The 17,241-nt window shown below is 40.4% G+C and overlaps 1 protein-coding gene and 1 long non-coding RNA gene across 6 annotated transcripts; one reads left to right on the top strand and one right to left on the bottom strand.

The window, feature by feature from the left end:
* Window positions 1-32: 32 nt before the first annotated feature.
* DNAI4 (dynein axonemal intermediate chain 4) lies at window positions 33-16,311 on the top strand. Of its 5 annotated transcripts, XM_071436945.1 has the most exons (18): window positions 33-95; window positions 1,839-1,938; window positions 3,448-3,515; window positions 4,118-4,147; window positions 4,425-4,507; window positions 4,638-4,785; window positions 6,831-6,970; window positions 7,672-7,827; window positions 8,387-8,551; window positions 9,344-9,537; window positions 10,518-10,604; window positions 11,908-12,059; window positions 12,918-13,075; window positions 13,220-13,341; window positions 14,346-14,444; window positions 14,853-15,079; window positions 15,722-15,875; window positions 16,170-16,311. In XM_071436945.1, exons 1-18 carry the CDS (start codon window positions 73-75, stop codon window positions 16,212-16,214), a joined length of 2,151 nt encoding a protein of 716 aa, XP_071293046.1. In that variant the 5' UTR covers window positions 33-72; the 3' UTR covers window positions 16,215-16,311. The 5 variants fall into 5 exon arrangements, with proteins under 5 accessions (XP_071293046.1, XP_071293043.1, XP_071293041.1 ...); XM_071436942.1 differs by having other exon boundaries at window positions 4,641-4,785; window positions 15,722-16,311; XM_071436940.1 differs by having other exon boundaries at window positions 15,722-16,311.
* LOC139594595 (uncharacterized) lies at window positions 4,667-14,352 on the bottom strand. Its single transcript, XR_011680674.1, has 3 exons — window positions 13,976-14,352; window positions 8,039-8,086; window positions 4,667-4,802 (listed from the first exon to the last, which is right to left on the bottom strand). It is a non-coding gene; the product is annotated as an uncharacterized lncRNA (long non-coding RNA).
* Window positions 16,312-17,241: the final 930 nt, after the last annotated feature.

The raw sequence follows: 17,241 nt of genomic DNA, 5'->3' as shown, positions 1-17,241 counted from the left end.
GCGGCGCCCTTGCTGGCGGCCAATCGGCGCGCCGCGTCTTGGGCGGCGTTGTCACGGTAACGGCGCGACGCCATGCAGGGGCCGCGGCCTCCGCGGTGAGTGGGAGCGGGTCCGGCCTAAAGCTGCAATGTTACGGGAATTAAAAAGCTTTAAAGCCCTAAGAATGCCGAGGAAGAGATGATAAATTATAGTACAGAACCAGTTATAACAGATCATTTATTATAATTAATGAATGGGAAAAGTTCCTTTGGTATAAAGGGATTACATCCCTTAAAATACTTAGTAATACGTAAGTTATATAATTTATTATATTCTGCAATATTAAATTATATTTAATAAATTACATGTGTCCAAGATTCTTAATTATAAATGGTTTACATCCCTTAAAACAAAGGGTAGCATTTAATGAATTGTAATATGTAATAAATTATTTTCTATAATAAGTCATAATAAATCAATGGTAAAAAGCCTTTATTATAAATGGTTTACATATTTGAATTAATGGGTAATGGATCATGAATAGTAGTATATAATAAATTGTATGCTATAATAAATTATATTCTATAAAAAATTACATTCTATAACAAATTATAAGGCATAAGAAGTTATAACAAATAAATAGTCAAAAGCCCTATTTATAAATGGTCGAAATCCTTTACAATAATTGGTAATATGTAATTAATTATCATACACAATAAATTATAATAAATGGCACTCCTTTCTTATAAATGCTTAAAATCCTTTGAAATCATTATTAATATATAATAAATTATAATCAGTAAGTGGCTGCAATCCCACAATCTTGTATTTTAAATTATTTACATCCCTTGAAATAATTGGTAATACATAATAAATCATAATCCATAACAAATTACATTCTATAATATGTCATAATATATAATAGTTTATGAGAAATAAATTGTTACAAATATTTTATTTATTAAATTATTATATTGATTATGAAGTGGCTTACATCCCTTAAAATAATTGGCAATATATAATCAATTATAAGAATCCTTTATTCTAAATGGTTAAAATCCTTTAAAATAATTGGTATTTTATAATAAATTATAATACATTACGAATTGGAAGAATCCTTTCTTATAAATGGCAATAAATGGTTAAAATTCTTTAAAATAATTGGTAATATATAATAAGTTATACTCTGTAAGAAATAGTAAAAATCTTTTCTGATAAGAGGATGCAATCCCTTAACATAATTGATAATATATAATCAATATAAGAGTCCTTTATTATAAAATGTTAAAATCCTTTAAAATAATTGATAATAAATAAGTTATATAAGAAATGGTAAAAATCCTTTCTTATAAATAGTTTACATTCTTTAAAATATATCATATTAAATATATATATATTTGGTAATATATCATCAATTATAATATATATTAAATTATAAGAATCCTTTAAATTGTTGAAATCCTTTATAACTGGCAATGTGTAATAATTGATAAAAGAAATAGTAGAATCCTTTATTGTAATGGGTTGAAATCCCTTAAAATAATTGGTAATATATAATCAATTATAAGCATCCTTTATTATAAATGGTTAAAAATAGTTAAAATCCTTTAAAATAACTGGTAATTGTAAAAAATTATTAAAAATAAGTTGTATTATTATAATAAATTTTTGTAATTATTGTAATAAATTATAAAAATCCTTTCTTATAAATGGTTTGCATCCTTTAAAATATTAGGTAATATATAATCTATTATAATAGTTAAGAAATTGTAAAAATCCTTTATTATAAATTGTTTAAATCCTTTATAATAACAGGTAACAATTTGATATTTACAAATATTCCCGTGTGGTGATTGCAGGGCATGGCCGGGAGCCGGCAGAGCCCCGAGCTCCCGCAGAACTTCCACGGCTTCCTCGGCTTCCCTGGGAAAAGCCCCCCAGAGCCAGGGACCCCTGCAGGTGAGAGGGACCAGGGAGGGCTGGGGACAACCCAAAATCCACCTGGGGCATGGCCTGGAACGGTTGGCTTGGACATCCTTGGGGAAAGTGGGAAAAGCCCAAAATGCATCTATGGGAAGGATCTCAGAGACCCCGGAATGGTTGGGTTGGAAAAGGGTGGGAAGAACTGGAATGGTTGGGTTGGACACCCTTGGGAAAGGTGGGAAAAGCCCAAAATCTGCCTGCAGGAAGGATCATGGAAATCCTGGAATGGTTGGGTTGGGAAAGGTGGGAAAAGCGGGAAAAGCCCAAAATCCATCTGTAGGAAGAACTAAAAAGCCCTGGAATGGTTGGGTTGGGAAAGGTGGGAAGAACCCAAACCCACCTGAGGGAAGACCTGGAATGGTTGGGTCGGGTGCTTCTGGGAAAGGTGGGAAGAGCCCCAAATCCACCTGCAGGAAGGATCTCAGAAACCCTGGAATGGATGGGTTGGACACCCTTGGGAAAAGTGGGAAAAGCCAAAAAGCACCTGTGGGAAGAACCAAAAAGCTCTGGAATGGTTGGGTTGGGAAAAGTGGGAAGAACTGGAATGGTTGGGTTGGACACCCTTGGGAAAGGTGGGAAGAGCCCAAAATGCACCTGTGGGAAGAATCGTGGAGCCCTGGAACGGTTGGGTTGGAAAAGGTGGGAAGAACTGGAATGGTTGGGTTGGACACCCTTGGGAAAGGTGGGAAGAGCTTCAAATCTACCTGCAGGAAGGATCATGGAAATCTTGGAATGATTGGATTGGGAAAGGTGGGAAAAGCGGGAAAAGCCCAAAATCCATCTGTAGGAAGAACTAAAAAGCCCTGGAATGGTTGGGTTGGGAAAGGTGGGAAGAACCCAAACCCACCTGAGGGAAGGATCTCAGAAACCCTGGAATGGATGGGTTGGACACCCTTGGGAAAAGTGGGAAAAGCCAAAAAGCACCTGAGGGAAGAACCAAAAAAGCTCTGGAATGGTTGGGTTGGGGAAAGTGGGAAGAGCCCAAAATGCACCTGTGGGAAGAATCGTGGAGCCCTGGAACGGTTGGGTTGGGAAAGGTGGGAAGAACCCAAACCTACCTGAGGGAAGGCCTGGAATGGTTGGGTTGGGAAAGGTGGGAAGAACCCAAACCCACCTGAGGGAAGGCCTGGAATGGTTGGGTTGGGTTCTTCTGGGAAAGCTGGGAAGAGCCCCAAATCCATGTGCAGAAAGGATCTCAGAAACCCTGGAACGGATGGGTTGGACACCCTTGGGAAAAGTGGGAAAAGCCCCAAATCCACGTGCAGGAAGGATCTCAGAAACCCTGGAATTATTGGGTTGGGAAAGGTGGGAAGAACTGGAATGGTTGGGTTGCCCCTCCAAGCACAGTGACAGGAGTGGCTTTTCCCAAAGAATCCCAAAAATCTGGGGCTGGTCCTGCAGGAAGGCAGAAATTCAAACCCCTTCCAGGTGCCCTCCCTATAACACAGGGAAATTATCCTGAAAATGATTTCTATTTTTCTCCAGGTTTTTGATGAGGAAGGGAAGAATGTGACACCCCAACCCCTCTTCCAGCCAGACCCAAATGCTGCCAGGCAAGAAAAGTTTTATTTTAAAATAAATAAAGCATTATAAGTACTTTTTTAAAAGTAAAGGATGTCTTTTAAAGTATTTTATCTGTAAGTGCAGACAGGCTTTTATGCAAAATTATAAAATATAGAAATTAAAATACCAAATTAAAATATTAAAAATACCTGTTCAACTATCAAAATATGTTTACCATAACAAGAATTCTTTACTTTAATAATATTTAAGCAAGTTACCTCTGTGTTGTTATGTGCATCCATCTCCAAAAATGCTCTTGAACAAAAAATTTGGAGTTAAAACTCCTAAATTATGTTTCACTACATTTTAATTTACAAACCTCCAGCACAGAGGGGAAAAACAAAGTCAAAGACTTTGGGGCTGAAAAACTCAATTCAGTCATGCAAAGAAGGGAAATAATTATTGGTGTATTAAATGAAAAATCCTGAGCCACAGCATGATCAAAATGCAAGGAATAATTGCAATTATTCACAATTTATAATTACAATAGTAAATTGTAATTTAGTAAATTAGTAAATAGTAAATAGTAAATTCACATTAGTAAATTACTGATATCTGAGATGAAGATTGCTTTTTCTGCCATGTTTCCCAGGCTGGATGTTCCAAAGGACAATCCCAGGGGGTAGGATACCGACCAGGAGCAAATATATATAAAAAACAAATTTAAAATTATAGTTAAAATACTTATAATTAAAATACTAATAATTAAATATAGATACTAATAATATTTAGATATAAATACTAATAATTAAAATACTAATAATTAAAAATATTTATAATTACTTAAAGTACCGCCAGAAAATGAACACTATTTTAGTTTTTGAGACAATTTCTGCTTGTTTCTCTTTTCAATTTCTGCTTGTTTCTTCTGCATGTTTCTAATTTCTTCATGCCTGAAGGACACATGGAAGCAGCACATCAACAACCAAGCCTGGCTTGGATGAGACAGAACCTCAAGAAGACCCAGATTTGAGCTTGTCTGGTAAAGAACACACCCAATAATGGGACATTTCACATGTAAAATTGTATATTCTGGGATTTGTCTGATTCCCAGCATTAATTTTCCATTGATTTGGAGCAGCCAAGGTGCTGTTTGTGTTGTGCTTGCCCAGCAGAGCAGGAGGAGGGGGAGGCAGCCCTGACAGAGGCAGAGCTGGAGCAGAGGGTGGAGGTTTTGCTGTCGGAGACAGACACGCTCTGGATGCTGGACCTGCCCACGGCCCTCGTGTCCACCGAGGCAGAGGAGGCTCCCAGGGTGCTGTGAGTCACAAATGTCACTGCAAACATTCAACCAGATTTCACATGTGTAGGGTTAAAATAAGTTTGCTATAAATATATCGGTTTTATTTTTATTTATATATATATATACACACATTGCTATATATATTATATATACAATATTTATATCTAAATACTAAAATATATTTTATACATGTAGTCTTAAAATAAGTTTGCTATAAATATATAGTTTTATTTATATATATAATATAGATAATATAGATAATATTTTATATATATTGCTAATATTAAAAAAGATTTTATACATGTAGGGTTAAAATAATTTTGCTATAAACATATTGGTTTTATTTATATATATAAAACATGTATATATTATATTTGTATATATATTGCTAATATCAAAATAATTTCATACATGTAGTGTTAAAAGAACTTTGCTATAAACATATCGGTTTTATTTATATATATAAAATATGTATATATATTATATTTGTATATATATTGCTAATATCAAAATAGATTTCATACATGTAGTGTTAAAAGAACTTTGCTATAAACATATCGGTTTTATTTATTTATACATGTTGCTATATATATTATATATGTATTTTTTATATATTGCTAATATTAAAATCAATTTTATCCATGTAGAGTTAAAATAACTTTGCTTAAATATATAATTTTTATTTATATTTTACTGCTATATATATATCATATTTTATGTATTGCTATATATAATAAATAATATGTATTTTAGATATTATATTTATTATATTTATTTATTATATTTATATATTTTATAGAATATATATTTTATTATAAATTGTGGTTTTTTATATTGCTATATATATTATATATATTGCTATAAAGATACAGTAATTTTAGATTTTATTTTATTTTTATCATTTTTATTTTCTTTTTATTTTATGTTAATTAAGCTTAGACATAGTAGTGAAATAGCTGATATAAGCATACTTGTGTTAAAATACCTGCTTAGATGAAATAATATCCAATAAACATAATAAAGAAGACACCTACTACAAATATACCAACTAACAGCACTCATTGTCTAAAGACAGTGTGGGCCAGGGCCTAAACGAAACAAAATAAATAAATAAAAGTATTTAAAATAAATAAATGAACAAACAAATAAATAAATAAACAAATAGATAGAAATTTTAATAAAAATACCTAAAACCACAACCAAAAATAGAGATACTATATAAAAGTAGAACTGAAGAGGAGCCATGTAAACAATTCTAAGAATATGTCAACTAGTTTAAAGAAAAAGTTTACTCTACATGATTATTTATGAAGATACAAGAAGCTAATGTAAGAGAAAAAATATTTAAAAGGTATCTCCAAAAAGAAGTGCCAAGATGCACCCAGCCCTCATCTGTCCTTTATGAACCTTTTACAATTTGCAGAAGAAAATAAACATGTTTTTCACAGCTGGCACCCATTTCTCTGAGTGCAAAACCTCCATTTCTTACAGCTCCTTGTTGTGGGTGAAATTCTTCCTCCCTTCCACTGAAAAACCATGGCAGCTTAGGAAAACCCAGGGCTGGAGGAGGGTGATAATTTGATTTTCATGAAAGCAGTAAGACATTCCAAACTGCTGCATTGATTCTTATGGGTAGCTTCTAATTATTCATTAATTAAGAAGAGTTAAAGGTAGCAGGCAGCTCCCCTTGGTCCTCCCTGAGCTACCAGAGCTTTGGTGGCAATGCTGAACCAGAAAAGGAGAAGTTTCCTTTTTGTCTCCTGCCTTTCACTCCCAGGAATGAGAGCTCTGAATCCCCCAAAGCTCAGGGGCAGCTGGGAGAGGGAATTTTGCTTTTTCTGGGCTCTGCTCTCCACAGGCCATTCCTGTTTTAGAGCAGCATCACAAAGATCAGAACGAGCTGCTGAATAATACAAAGGCTGAAATTCCATCCAGCAATCCAGAAAGCAGGACATGGCAGACATGGAAAAGCCTCTCCTGATCAGCTCCTTGTTACAGACCCTGAGAATTCCAGGCAGGATTTCCCAGGGACTCACCAGCCAGTGTTTCCTTTATTTCCCAGGGAGAGGAATAAGATTTACACAGAGATTTGTGAGGCTAAAATTGACAGTGAGTACTTTGAAGAAAAAATCGTGCAAACCTTCTCTGGAGCTGCCAAAACCAAGGAGGTGCAATGTGAGACCATCACCGTGGCAGAGAAAGGTAAACCTGGCACTGATAAAAAGCATTTTTTACCTCTACCTCTGAGCAGATGTTCCCTCAATTTCCACTTCCAGAGCTTCAAGTGCAGGCAGGACACTGTGGGTTGTGGTGGCCTTTTCTGCCCCTCCTAAATCTTGAATTTAGTGCTGGAACACTGAATCCATTGCAATAAAATTGTTCTTAACACTCCCAGAGAATGTTATTGTTGTGTGTAAGAGGCTAAAGAAATTAGCCTCTAACATTTTTCCTTTGTGTTAGTGTGTGTAAAACCCCCAAAGTAGATCATAATCTGTTTTGAAAAGCTATTTGCCACTTTTTTGGGGGCATCAGCAGGGCTCATTCCAGCCCCTGAGCACATCCAGGCAAGTTTTGGGTGGGAGCTGGCCCTGCTCAAGGGGAGCCAAAAAACCCTGATGGAGCTGCACCAGTCACACAACAGGAGGTGCTTCATTTTATCTGCTTTAATGATTCTTATTAAGCACAGGCAACCTTTTCTGTAAATTTGTAAAAGATGGCAATTAAAAGATGAAATTAAAATATTAAATGAAAAATATCAGTTCAAATATCAACAGCTTTGGAAGCAGAGGTGGTTCCAAAGCCCAGCCCAGCAGCTGGGGTGTAGGAAGCTCCCTGCAATAATGTAAAAGAAGAAGATAATAATGCAAAAGAAGAGCCCTGTGTGACAGGGAATTCATTCCCAGGGATGATGGTGACTCCCTGGGATTTGGACAATCCACTGGATGTCTCAGAAACAGAACCTGCAGAGACAGAAAAACCTGAAACCCCAGCAGGGAAAAGCAGCACATCTGCCACAGCTGAAGAGCAGGGTCAGGCTGGGGCTGTCCCTCCTGCCACAGGTAACATTTCCCATTTCTGCCCTGTCCTCATCCTTCTAAACCAGGCACATCCCTGGGATCTGTGGGGAAAACTTCCTGAAAAACACTGCCTGGAACCTGCAAGAGAGTTTGCTGAAGAATCGTGGGCAGGGCTGCACTTCTCTGCACACTGCCATCAGAAATCATCTTAAATAAAGAGAAATACTCAGGGACAAGGTTTGCTGATACTCACTTTAAAAAGTAGAGGCAAAACACCATTTGTGAAAAATTCCAGAAGTAGCTGAAAAAGATAAGGAAATTATAATGAGAAAAAGTGATAAGATGATAAAATGATAAGAAAATTATAGGAAAAAAAATCACAGTGAAAGTATTTTTTAAAATTCTCTCCTTTTTGCAGGTGGAGGAAAATTCTTATCCCTTGATCCTTCTGTGTGAAGTTTTATCATGTTCAAAGCATTTCTATGCCATTTATCTCTTATCAGGCAGTGTGGGCCTGTTGGGCTCCATGATCCCTGTGGATCTATTCCAGTTTGGAATATCCCAGGATTCTGTAATTCAGCTTCTTCCATCACCCTTGCAGAGAGTGCTGCTCCTGCCAGGAGCCCCGAGGAGCAGGAATGCCACTCAGGAGCGATCCTAACCTCAGCAAAGCTGCAGCAGGATTTAGTTGTCATGGAGAGGATTCTCATGGAGAACATTTTCCAGCCCAAGCTCGCAGTCTATCGGCAGATTCCTGTCCTCATAGGTTTGTTCCTTGCTCAGTACCCTCTTTTCAGCCAGAAATCCCTCATTTTCCACAGAAATTCCTCACTTTTGCCTGGGTACCTCATCCACCTGCAGCAGACCTGGCTCACTCCAGCCCAATCCAGCTGTCTGCTCTGTCCCCAGCCAATTTTAGCCACAGTTTTAGAAGTTAAGATGTCTTAATTTCTTTCCTTTCCTTTCCTTTCCTTTCCTTTCCTTTCCTTTCCTTTCCTTTCCTTTCCTTTCCTTTCCTTTCCTTTCCTTTCCTTTCCTTTCCTTTCCTTTCCTTTCCTTTCCTTTCCTTTCCTTTCCTTTCCTTTCCTTTCCTTTCCTTCTGCAAAATATTTGCTGAAAGGGCAAATTTTTCTTCTGGTGGAAATAATTGGAGTTATAGTATTATAACCTATAATAATATAGGTTGTATTTAATAATATAGGTTATATAATGTGGGTTATATATAAGAATATAGGTTACATTACATGGGTTTAGTATATATAAATATAAAAATTATATATATAATAAATAATATATAAAATAATAAAAATAAATATCAAATATAAATATATGTATACCATTATACCTATAATTAGGTATAATGGTATACATATATTTATATATTATAAATAATTATAATGATATAATTATATATAATTCTAATTATATAATATATAATATATATTATATATTATATAATATATATTATATTATATAAAAATAATTATAATTATATAATTATAATTATAATTATATATTATAAATGCTTCCACTCAGATTCTGCATCTGCACATTTTAGAACCTGTTGTTACCTCAGACGCCGAGGTGGAAGAAGATGAAGAGGATGAGGAGGAGAAGCAGGAGGAGGCAGCAGAGCCAGCTGAAGGCCCAGCAGAAGGGGCAGGCCCCAGGCTGGAGCTGCTGTGGTCATACAGGTGTGATTTAACCAGGGGGCACAGCGTGAGCAGCATGGCTTGGAACAAAGTGAACCCTGTGAGTGCACAAACCCTTCCTGAGCTGGCCACAAACTGGGACAGGCAGCTGGGGCTGGCAGGAACCCCTGATCCTGGGCTGCATCTCAAAGGTGGATCCAGTCCTCACTCTCACTGCTTTAATCTGTAGGATTTCCCTACACATCACAGCTTTAGTTGGCCCAGAATTTCATTAATTGCTCCCTGAGCACCAATCTTCATCGACTTGGTCTGTTCTAAAATTGAAATTTAACCCCTGCTGCTAAACTTTGTCATCATTGATGGAGGTTTTTTGTGGTAGTTTAGACAACACATCTTTGTCTCTAACAGGAACCTCCCAAAACAGCAGAATTCCTCCAAATTTAAGGATAAGATGTATAATAACAGCACAGAAGGCAAAGCTTCCTAAGTCTGGTCATGTAAAGCTCTGTTTGCCCACCAGAACTCACTTATTAAACAAAAATAATGAATGGAAGAGGGGTAAAAAGCAGCTGAGGATGAGAAACAGAAAACCAGTGAGGGAAAAAAAAGAGAGAAAATAAAGACCATGTCATACTCTTAGTGCACCAAATCTCCAGATATTAAAAAGTTAGACACATTTAGAGACTTCAGTCTTAGAATACAGGGCAAACAGTCAGCTACTTTTAAAATGTAAGTTTCACAAACTACTTGTTGAGTGCAAGAAAAGAAAAATTACTGGAGCTGAAGGCTAAAGCTGCTGGTTTTTACTTCTGCCTATGGAAAGGAATGAAGGGAATTCACTGGACTGGGGAAAGCTAAAAGCCAGGAGTCTGAGGTGCTCTCTGAAGCTCCTTTTACAGCTAACCCTGAGAGGGAAAATTAGATGTACTCCATTAAATAATGCACATTAAAAATGATTATAGAGCAATGTATCTCCTGCATGGGAGAGAAGCTTTGTTATTCCAGGCACAAAGGGCCTTTGGAAATGTCCTGCTGAGCTCCAGGTGGAACTGAGGCACTGCTGTTGCTCTGTGCTTGCAGGATCTCTTGGCAGTTGGTTACAGGGAGTTTGTTTCTCGGGATAAGAAGAAAGGCCTGGCTTGCTGCTGGTCACTGAAGAACCCCATGGTAACGAGCCCTTTTGTTTGCTTTTCCTGCAATCTGCTTTGCTCTGGACAATTTCTGCTGAATTTCCCTTTTAGCTACAATTATTTACTCTAACTTTCTCACAACAGCGTCAGTAAGAGAGGAAATTTCATAGACGTAACATTTACACCTCTGCAGATCCATCTGAAAAAGAACAGCCATTTAAAAAAAAAAATTTGGAAATCTCACTTACAAAGTGTCCCAAAGTAAAAAAATTCTGATTGCCATAAATTACAACATTCCAGTTTGATTTCTACTACAAACTTCTCTTGGCCAGACCTGTATTAGACTAATTTAAATCAGGCAGAGTCAAATCTTTGATGCATCATTACCACACCAAGTACTTTCATGATTCCCTGCTGTCACCATAGATATTTTTATGTAATTGGTTTGGAGTAGCCTTGCCACACCAAATACTCTCCTGATTCCCTGCTGCCACCATAGATATTTTTATATATTTGGTTTGGAGTAGCCTCACCTAACTTAGTTTCCAGTGTCATATTTCTGCCCAATCTTTATCTTTTTCCTAATTTTATCAGTTGTAGCGAGAAATACGTGGCCAATCAGAATAAAGAATCTTTTCTGGTCCCTGTGGGCACCATCACTGGTGTATGGAATATTAATCCCAATATTTCCAGGTGGGATGTGCCTGGCCGTGTCTGGCCCTCGCTGCTGGGCCAAAGGCAGCAGCTGTGGTGTTTCACCTCAGAGACACCTTTGGCAGGCTGGGTGCTGCAGCTGGGCACTGGGAACAAATCCAGGCACAGCAGGAACTCAGTTTCCCTCTGGTGGAAAAGGTTCAGGGGACGGTGAAGAGAAAGGAGAGGATTCTATGGTAGAGTTTTAATCCAGAGTTTATTCCAGGATGACAGACTCTGAATGTGGTAACAGCTCCCAACAGAATCCAGACCCCATGGTCCCGTCTCCTTTTTAGCCCTGGGGACAGGGGAAGGGACAAAGGGACAGGTGGGGACCAACCAGGTGTGAGGAGGGGAAGGCTCAAGGGATAAAGACACTGGGACAGGCCAATGAGCCCGGACCTGAGGGGCATCTTTGGAACTTCTGCCAACCACACCACGACCCTGCTGGAATGTTAAGATTGATGGGCAGTTCTTGGCAGGAGGGCAAAGGGGAAAGGAGAGGTTGGCACACCTGGGGGGTTGGGATAGGTGAGACAGGAAATGCCATCACACTGCAACACTGGCGTTTCCAGCAGACACTGAGTGCTCAGACAAGCCAGGGGCTGCTAGCCCAGCTCAGAGGTTGCTGTGCTCTCTCCTGGCAGTGGCCAGAGCGCATTTTCCGCTGTGAGGACGGCGTCACCGCCGTGGATTTCTCCCTGGCCAGGCCCCACCTGCTGGCAGTGGGGACAGCCAGTGGCCGTGTGGCCGTCTACGACGTGCGCAGCCGCCAGGACACCGCGCTGCTGGACAGCAGGTCAGGGACCCTCCTCCTCCTCCTCCTCCTGAGCCAGCAGGCCTTGGACAGGGCCACAGGGACTGCCAGTGCCTCAGCCGCTAAGGAACTGCAGCTATGTACCCCATCAATTATAAATTAATGAAAAAATAATTCATATTCTGGGACAATCCAGCCCTGGGTAATAAATAATAAAAGGGGTAGCTTTTGGTGATTTCTCTCTGATCCCTCTTGCCAAAACTGGAGAGAACATCAGCAAAAGTGAGGAGCAGGTCAGCCTGGCCTCCACCTCCTCCTCCTGAGCCAGCAGGCCTTGGACAGGGCCACAGGGACTGCCAGTCCCTCAGCCTCTAAGGAACTGCAGCTCTTTACCCCATCGATTATAAATTCATGGATTTATGATTCTTATTCTGTGTCCTACCTGGGACAGTCCAGCCCTGGGTAATAAATCCATGTGGCAGATCAGGGGCAGCTTTTGGTGATTTCTCTCTGATCCCTCTTGCCAAAACTGGAGAAACATCAACAAAAGTGAGGGGTGAGCAGGAATGAAGGAGATGATGAGAGAGGGGATGGGTGGGTGATAAGGGAAGCACCTGCCCTAAGGGCAGCTCCCTAAGTCTTTCCTACAAGGTGCAGACTGATTTCATGGCACAAGCACATAAACAGTGCCCTGAAACTAATTATCAAACATGTTTAATAAGGAAACATTCTCCTGGAGAAAACAACCAATGTTCAGACCATTTTTTTTAAAAAGAAAAGCGAAACATTTCTGTTATAAGACTTAACACTCATTACAAAGTGGAAGCCTAATTATTTTTCAAACATGTTGTCTTGTCTTTGCTCATCTGTGATTTACCACGTGCATTTTTTTTGTCCCAGTGCATCCCTAAATAAACACAAAGGTCCTGTGTGGCAGCTGAAGTGGGTGGAACAGGAAGGAGGTGCAACAGCAGGTGACAAAGAGGAGAGACTGATGTGCATCTCGGGAGACGGGCGGATGACCCGGTGGTTCATTCAGCAAAGGCTGGATTGCTCTGGTGAGCCCCTGAAACTGCTCTCTCTGACTCCAGCTGGCATTCTTTACACCAGTAACCCCACAAAACATCTCAGAGCTGCTGGGCATCCCAGAGCAGCACAGGTTCCTTGCTCCTGTTTGACAAAACCTCCTGCTCTCTGCGCAGATGTGATGCAAATCAAGCGAACAGAAACCGAGAAGAAAAAATTACCAGGTGAGAGAGAAAGGAAAAGTGAAGGTCCCATATCACAACAGGCAGCTGGAATGTGCTTTGACTTCCATCCAAAGGTAGGCTCAGGAAGCCCATCCTGGCTGAAGCATTAGCCAGGAAAACTCTGCAGCAGTGGTGGGAGGCTCAGCTGGAGCTGCTTTAATGGGAGCTAGGCAGGGACTTGGCACTGCTCTTTAAAGCATATTCATTCTGAAATAAATTGCTTTCTAGCTACTAAGGTTTACCCCAAATGGGTGAAATGGCAAAACAAGCCCTGTCCTCCTGATGCCCAGAGAGGCTGCCTGGAACAGAGGCTAGGCAGTGTTAAAGGAACTAAGGAACAAACCACACTTTTTGGGTCCATTTCCATATTGTGGTTAATTGTCCAATTCCAGCTCCAGGTTCTGCAGTCCCACCCTTCCAGGTTGCTCTCCTCCATTCCCTGCTGTTTGCACTTTTTGGGGCTGAAGCTGCAGTGGTGTCCTTGGTTCTGGGGCTGGAAAATTATTGTTCTGTGTGACTGAGCTGTGAGGAGAACTTGCAAACGTTTATATGAAGTTCAGAATTATACACTAATGCAGTACAGAATTGTGGGAAATGGATTTATAGGGTAAACTGTGAGAAATGGATTTATAGGGTAAATTGTGGGAAATGGATTTATAGGGTAAATAAGCTCAAACTTCAGGCATCACTCCCAGCCACATTACTCACATTTCCTTGGGCAGGCTCAGGGCAGTTCCCCTCTGAGTGATGGCCAAGGCTGGGAGAATTTGTCCAATACCTCCCACATCCAGGACTCAGCTGAGCTTCTCTTCATCCATTTGAGTCCTTCCTCCACAGAGCACTTGAAGAATTCATGCATTTTCCACATGGATTGCTGAAAATCCAAGATTTTCAGGAGTCAAACCCCAGCACGTTGTGCATTGGTGGAGAACACACCCAGCAAATGTGCAACGCTGTGGTTCCACTTTCCCCACCACTCACAGGAGCTCTTCCTTGGCTCTGAACTCCTCCAGCCCTGGATGATTTCTTCAGGAGTGATAAATTCATCCAACCCAAGCCACTTTTCCCTTTCTTTCAGGATACTGATATTTTTCTTGCTGGAACAGAAGAGGGACACATCTACTGCTGCTCTTGCTCAGGCAAGGAGCAGATTCTGGGCACATACAGAGGCCATGAGGTGAGTGACATTGTAAACAAGGACAGCAGGGACTGCTTAACTCAAAAATGCAATCTTTGCTTATATTTAGTGAACATCTGCAACAAAAGAAACCTAAACTTCTTCTCTTATATTAGGAATGAATTCCCATAGCATAAAGCATCACAGTATAATGGCATTACTTCCTACACTGTCAGGGTTTCTTCAAGCAATTTATTGAAGCTGTTTCTTTACTATTTATTAAAACAGTTTATTTACTATAAACTGTTTTAAAGCTTTAGCTCTGGCTTTATTTTAAGACAGCAATCAGAAACCTGATTGTCCTGTAGAGTTAAATAGTCTTACCTGTGGGAGGAAGGCTGGTAGCTCTAGAACAGATTCTGTAGCTCTGCAGCAACACCCGGATCTGTTTTGTTTCTCTCCAAACAGGGCCCTGTGTACAAAGTTGCCTGGAATCCCACCAGCACAGACATGTTCCTCAGCTGCTCTGCAGACTGGAGCATCCTCTTGTGGCACAGGGATTCCCACACCCCCCTTTTAACCTTCACTTCTGTCACAGCTTTTGTTCATGACATCAAGTGGGCTCCACAATCAGCCCTCATCTTTGCAGCAGTGAATGAGAAGAGGGTGGAGATCTGGGATCTGAGTGTCAGCATGTGAGTAATGACTCTTCTCAAGGAAAAGTCTGAAATTTAATCGTCACACATTGTTACCTCATCGGTGTTTTTATCAGATCATTACAGCTCCATGCCTTGCTTGCTCAAACCATTGCGTTCATAAATACTCATTGTGTAAGATAAGATGGTGGCTACCAGAGATTTGGGGTGAGAAGAGAAGGAGCTGGATGCCTCCTGGAGCTGATAAAGTGTAAAACTGCCCTCTCTCTGCAGAAATTGTGGCAGAGTTAGGAGGAAAAATAACAAAACTGAGCTACTTTGGTAAAGATTGGATGGTCTGAAGTTGAGGTGACTCCGTTACCTGTCACCTTGTCCAGCTGCTCTGGGTTTTGTGTTACTGACAGTATGAAGCCCTGGTGGATCCAGAGCCCTGCCACATCCTGCAAATTATTCATCTAACAAAAATATTAACCACCACTCTCCAGGTTAGGACAGATTTTAGGCAAGTAGGATATCTCAGTTAACAGTCTCAGTTAACAGCAGCCGGGATTTTTGTGCTGGCAGAGCCCAAACCAAGCCCTACCTCACTTCCCAATTTCTGAGATAACCTAGAACACAGGAAGTGAGATGTGCAGCCCTTCAGCTGATGCATGCATGGTGCCATTAACTCTTGGCTTGCAGCTTCGACCCGGTGCTGTCCTGTGCTGCCAGCCCTGAAGGGAACCTGAGCTCCCTGCTGTTTGCCAGGAACGCCGAGTGCCTGCTCCTGGGGGACAGCTGTGGCCAGGTGGGGGTGTGGCTGCTGCCCAGCCTGGCTGTCCCCAGCTCCGACCAGGTATGGCTGTGCTCACAGTGCCTGGGCTCCTTCCCCAGCCAGGCAGTCCTGGGAAACACCCAGCCAGGCAATATTGCAATAGTGGGATCACAATTCCGGGTTAAAGGTAGTGGTTCCTGCTCTTCTGCTGCCACACCCCTGGGAATTTATTTCCTTTATAAATGAGATAAATGTTTGCGTGCTGCCAAATAGGACAGCACAAATGCAACCCAACCTGGCCTGCCAAAAAGTGCTATTTTCCAGCATTAACAGAATTCCACAGAAGAATCAGCTGCTTTTGCTCTTGTTTTCCAGGTTGGCTCCTTGTATGACATTGTTGCTCCTGCTGGAGCTGTTTAACAGTAGCTGATATCCCTTCTCCTTCAGGAAACACCTGCTGGAGTGAACATAAACTGGTTATCTTTTTTAATCAATAAAGTTTCTCTTTGAAGCCACACTGCTTAGAAACTTCTTTCAAATGGCCTCAATTTCCTCCTGAAGTCCCCTCGTTGCACCATCAGTGCTCATGCATGGGTGGCCTTCTCTGGAATCCTGATCATGGAAAGGTCTCTGCAGTCTTTTCTCCTCTGGTCTTTATCCCTTTCTGCTTTTCCCCCAAATCTTTTCTCTTTGGGTTGAAAGCAGACAGTGTTTGGCTGCCTGGGCTGGTTTTTTTGGGGGGCAGAGCAGAAGAAACAGAAAAAAATACCCAGCTGGAGGATTTCCAGGCACTTCCTGGCCACAGGAAACAGGGAGCATCTCCAGAGGAGTGATAAAGCACAAGCTGTGGCCCTGCTGCCGAGCACATTACGTATGGAAACCTGTATTTTATAGATGCACAACATGCAGCCTCTCTCATTATCCTGACAATAAACAGCCAGCACTCAAACACAGCACTGAATTAAGGATCATTTGTGCTGCATTAACATCCACTTCCCTCTGTGTGCTGCACACCTGACAGGGCACATGCAAACTTCCCCCTGACATAAAATTCATCTTGGTGTGTTTCAAGGAAAGACACTCGTTAAGGTGAATCATTTGTTAATCATTATTATAAATCTGACCAAAATACACCCTGTATTTTCCATTGATGCCCGTGACTGTTTGCTCACTGCTAAAAAACAAGCTTTCTGTAACACATCATAACCCACCCTGCACACAGTGAAAATCAATTACCTGTAACTTTATGGTGCTGGAAAATCCTTGTGGTGCTAGGAAGGGCTCAAGATCTCCAAAGTTCCTCATGTATTTTTTTCTTAAACATGGAATTTCTGACTCTATAAGTCAGAAATTTCCTCTTAGAGGCATTTTATTGCAAGGATTTTTTAATAGAAACGTAAATACACCAAAGCCAACAATAGGAACCAGTAACTCAGAACCAAGCTCT

The sequence above is a fragment of the Agelaius tricolor genome, unplaced genomic scaffold, assembly GCF_023055355.1.
Source record: "Agelaius tricolor isolate 1412-34295 unplaced genomic scaffold, bAgeTri1.0.p SCAF_11, whole genome shotgun sequence".
NCBI lineage: Eukaryota > Metazoa > Chordata > Aves > Passeriformes > Icteridae > Agelaius > Agelaius tricolor.
This window is presented reverse-complemented; position numbering and strand designations above follow the sequence as displayed.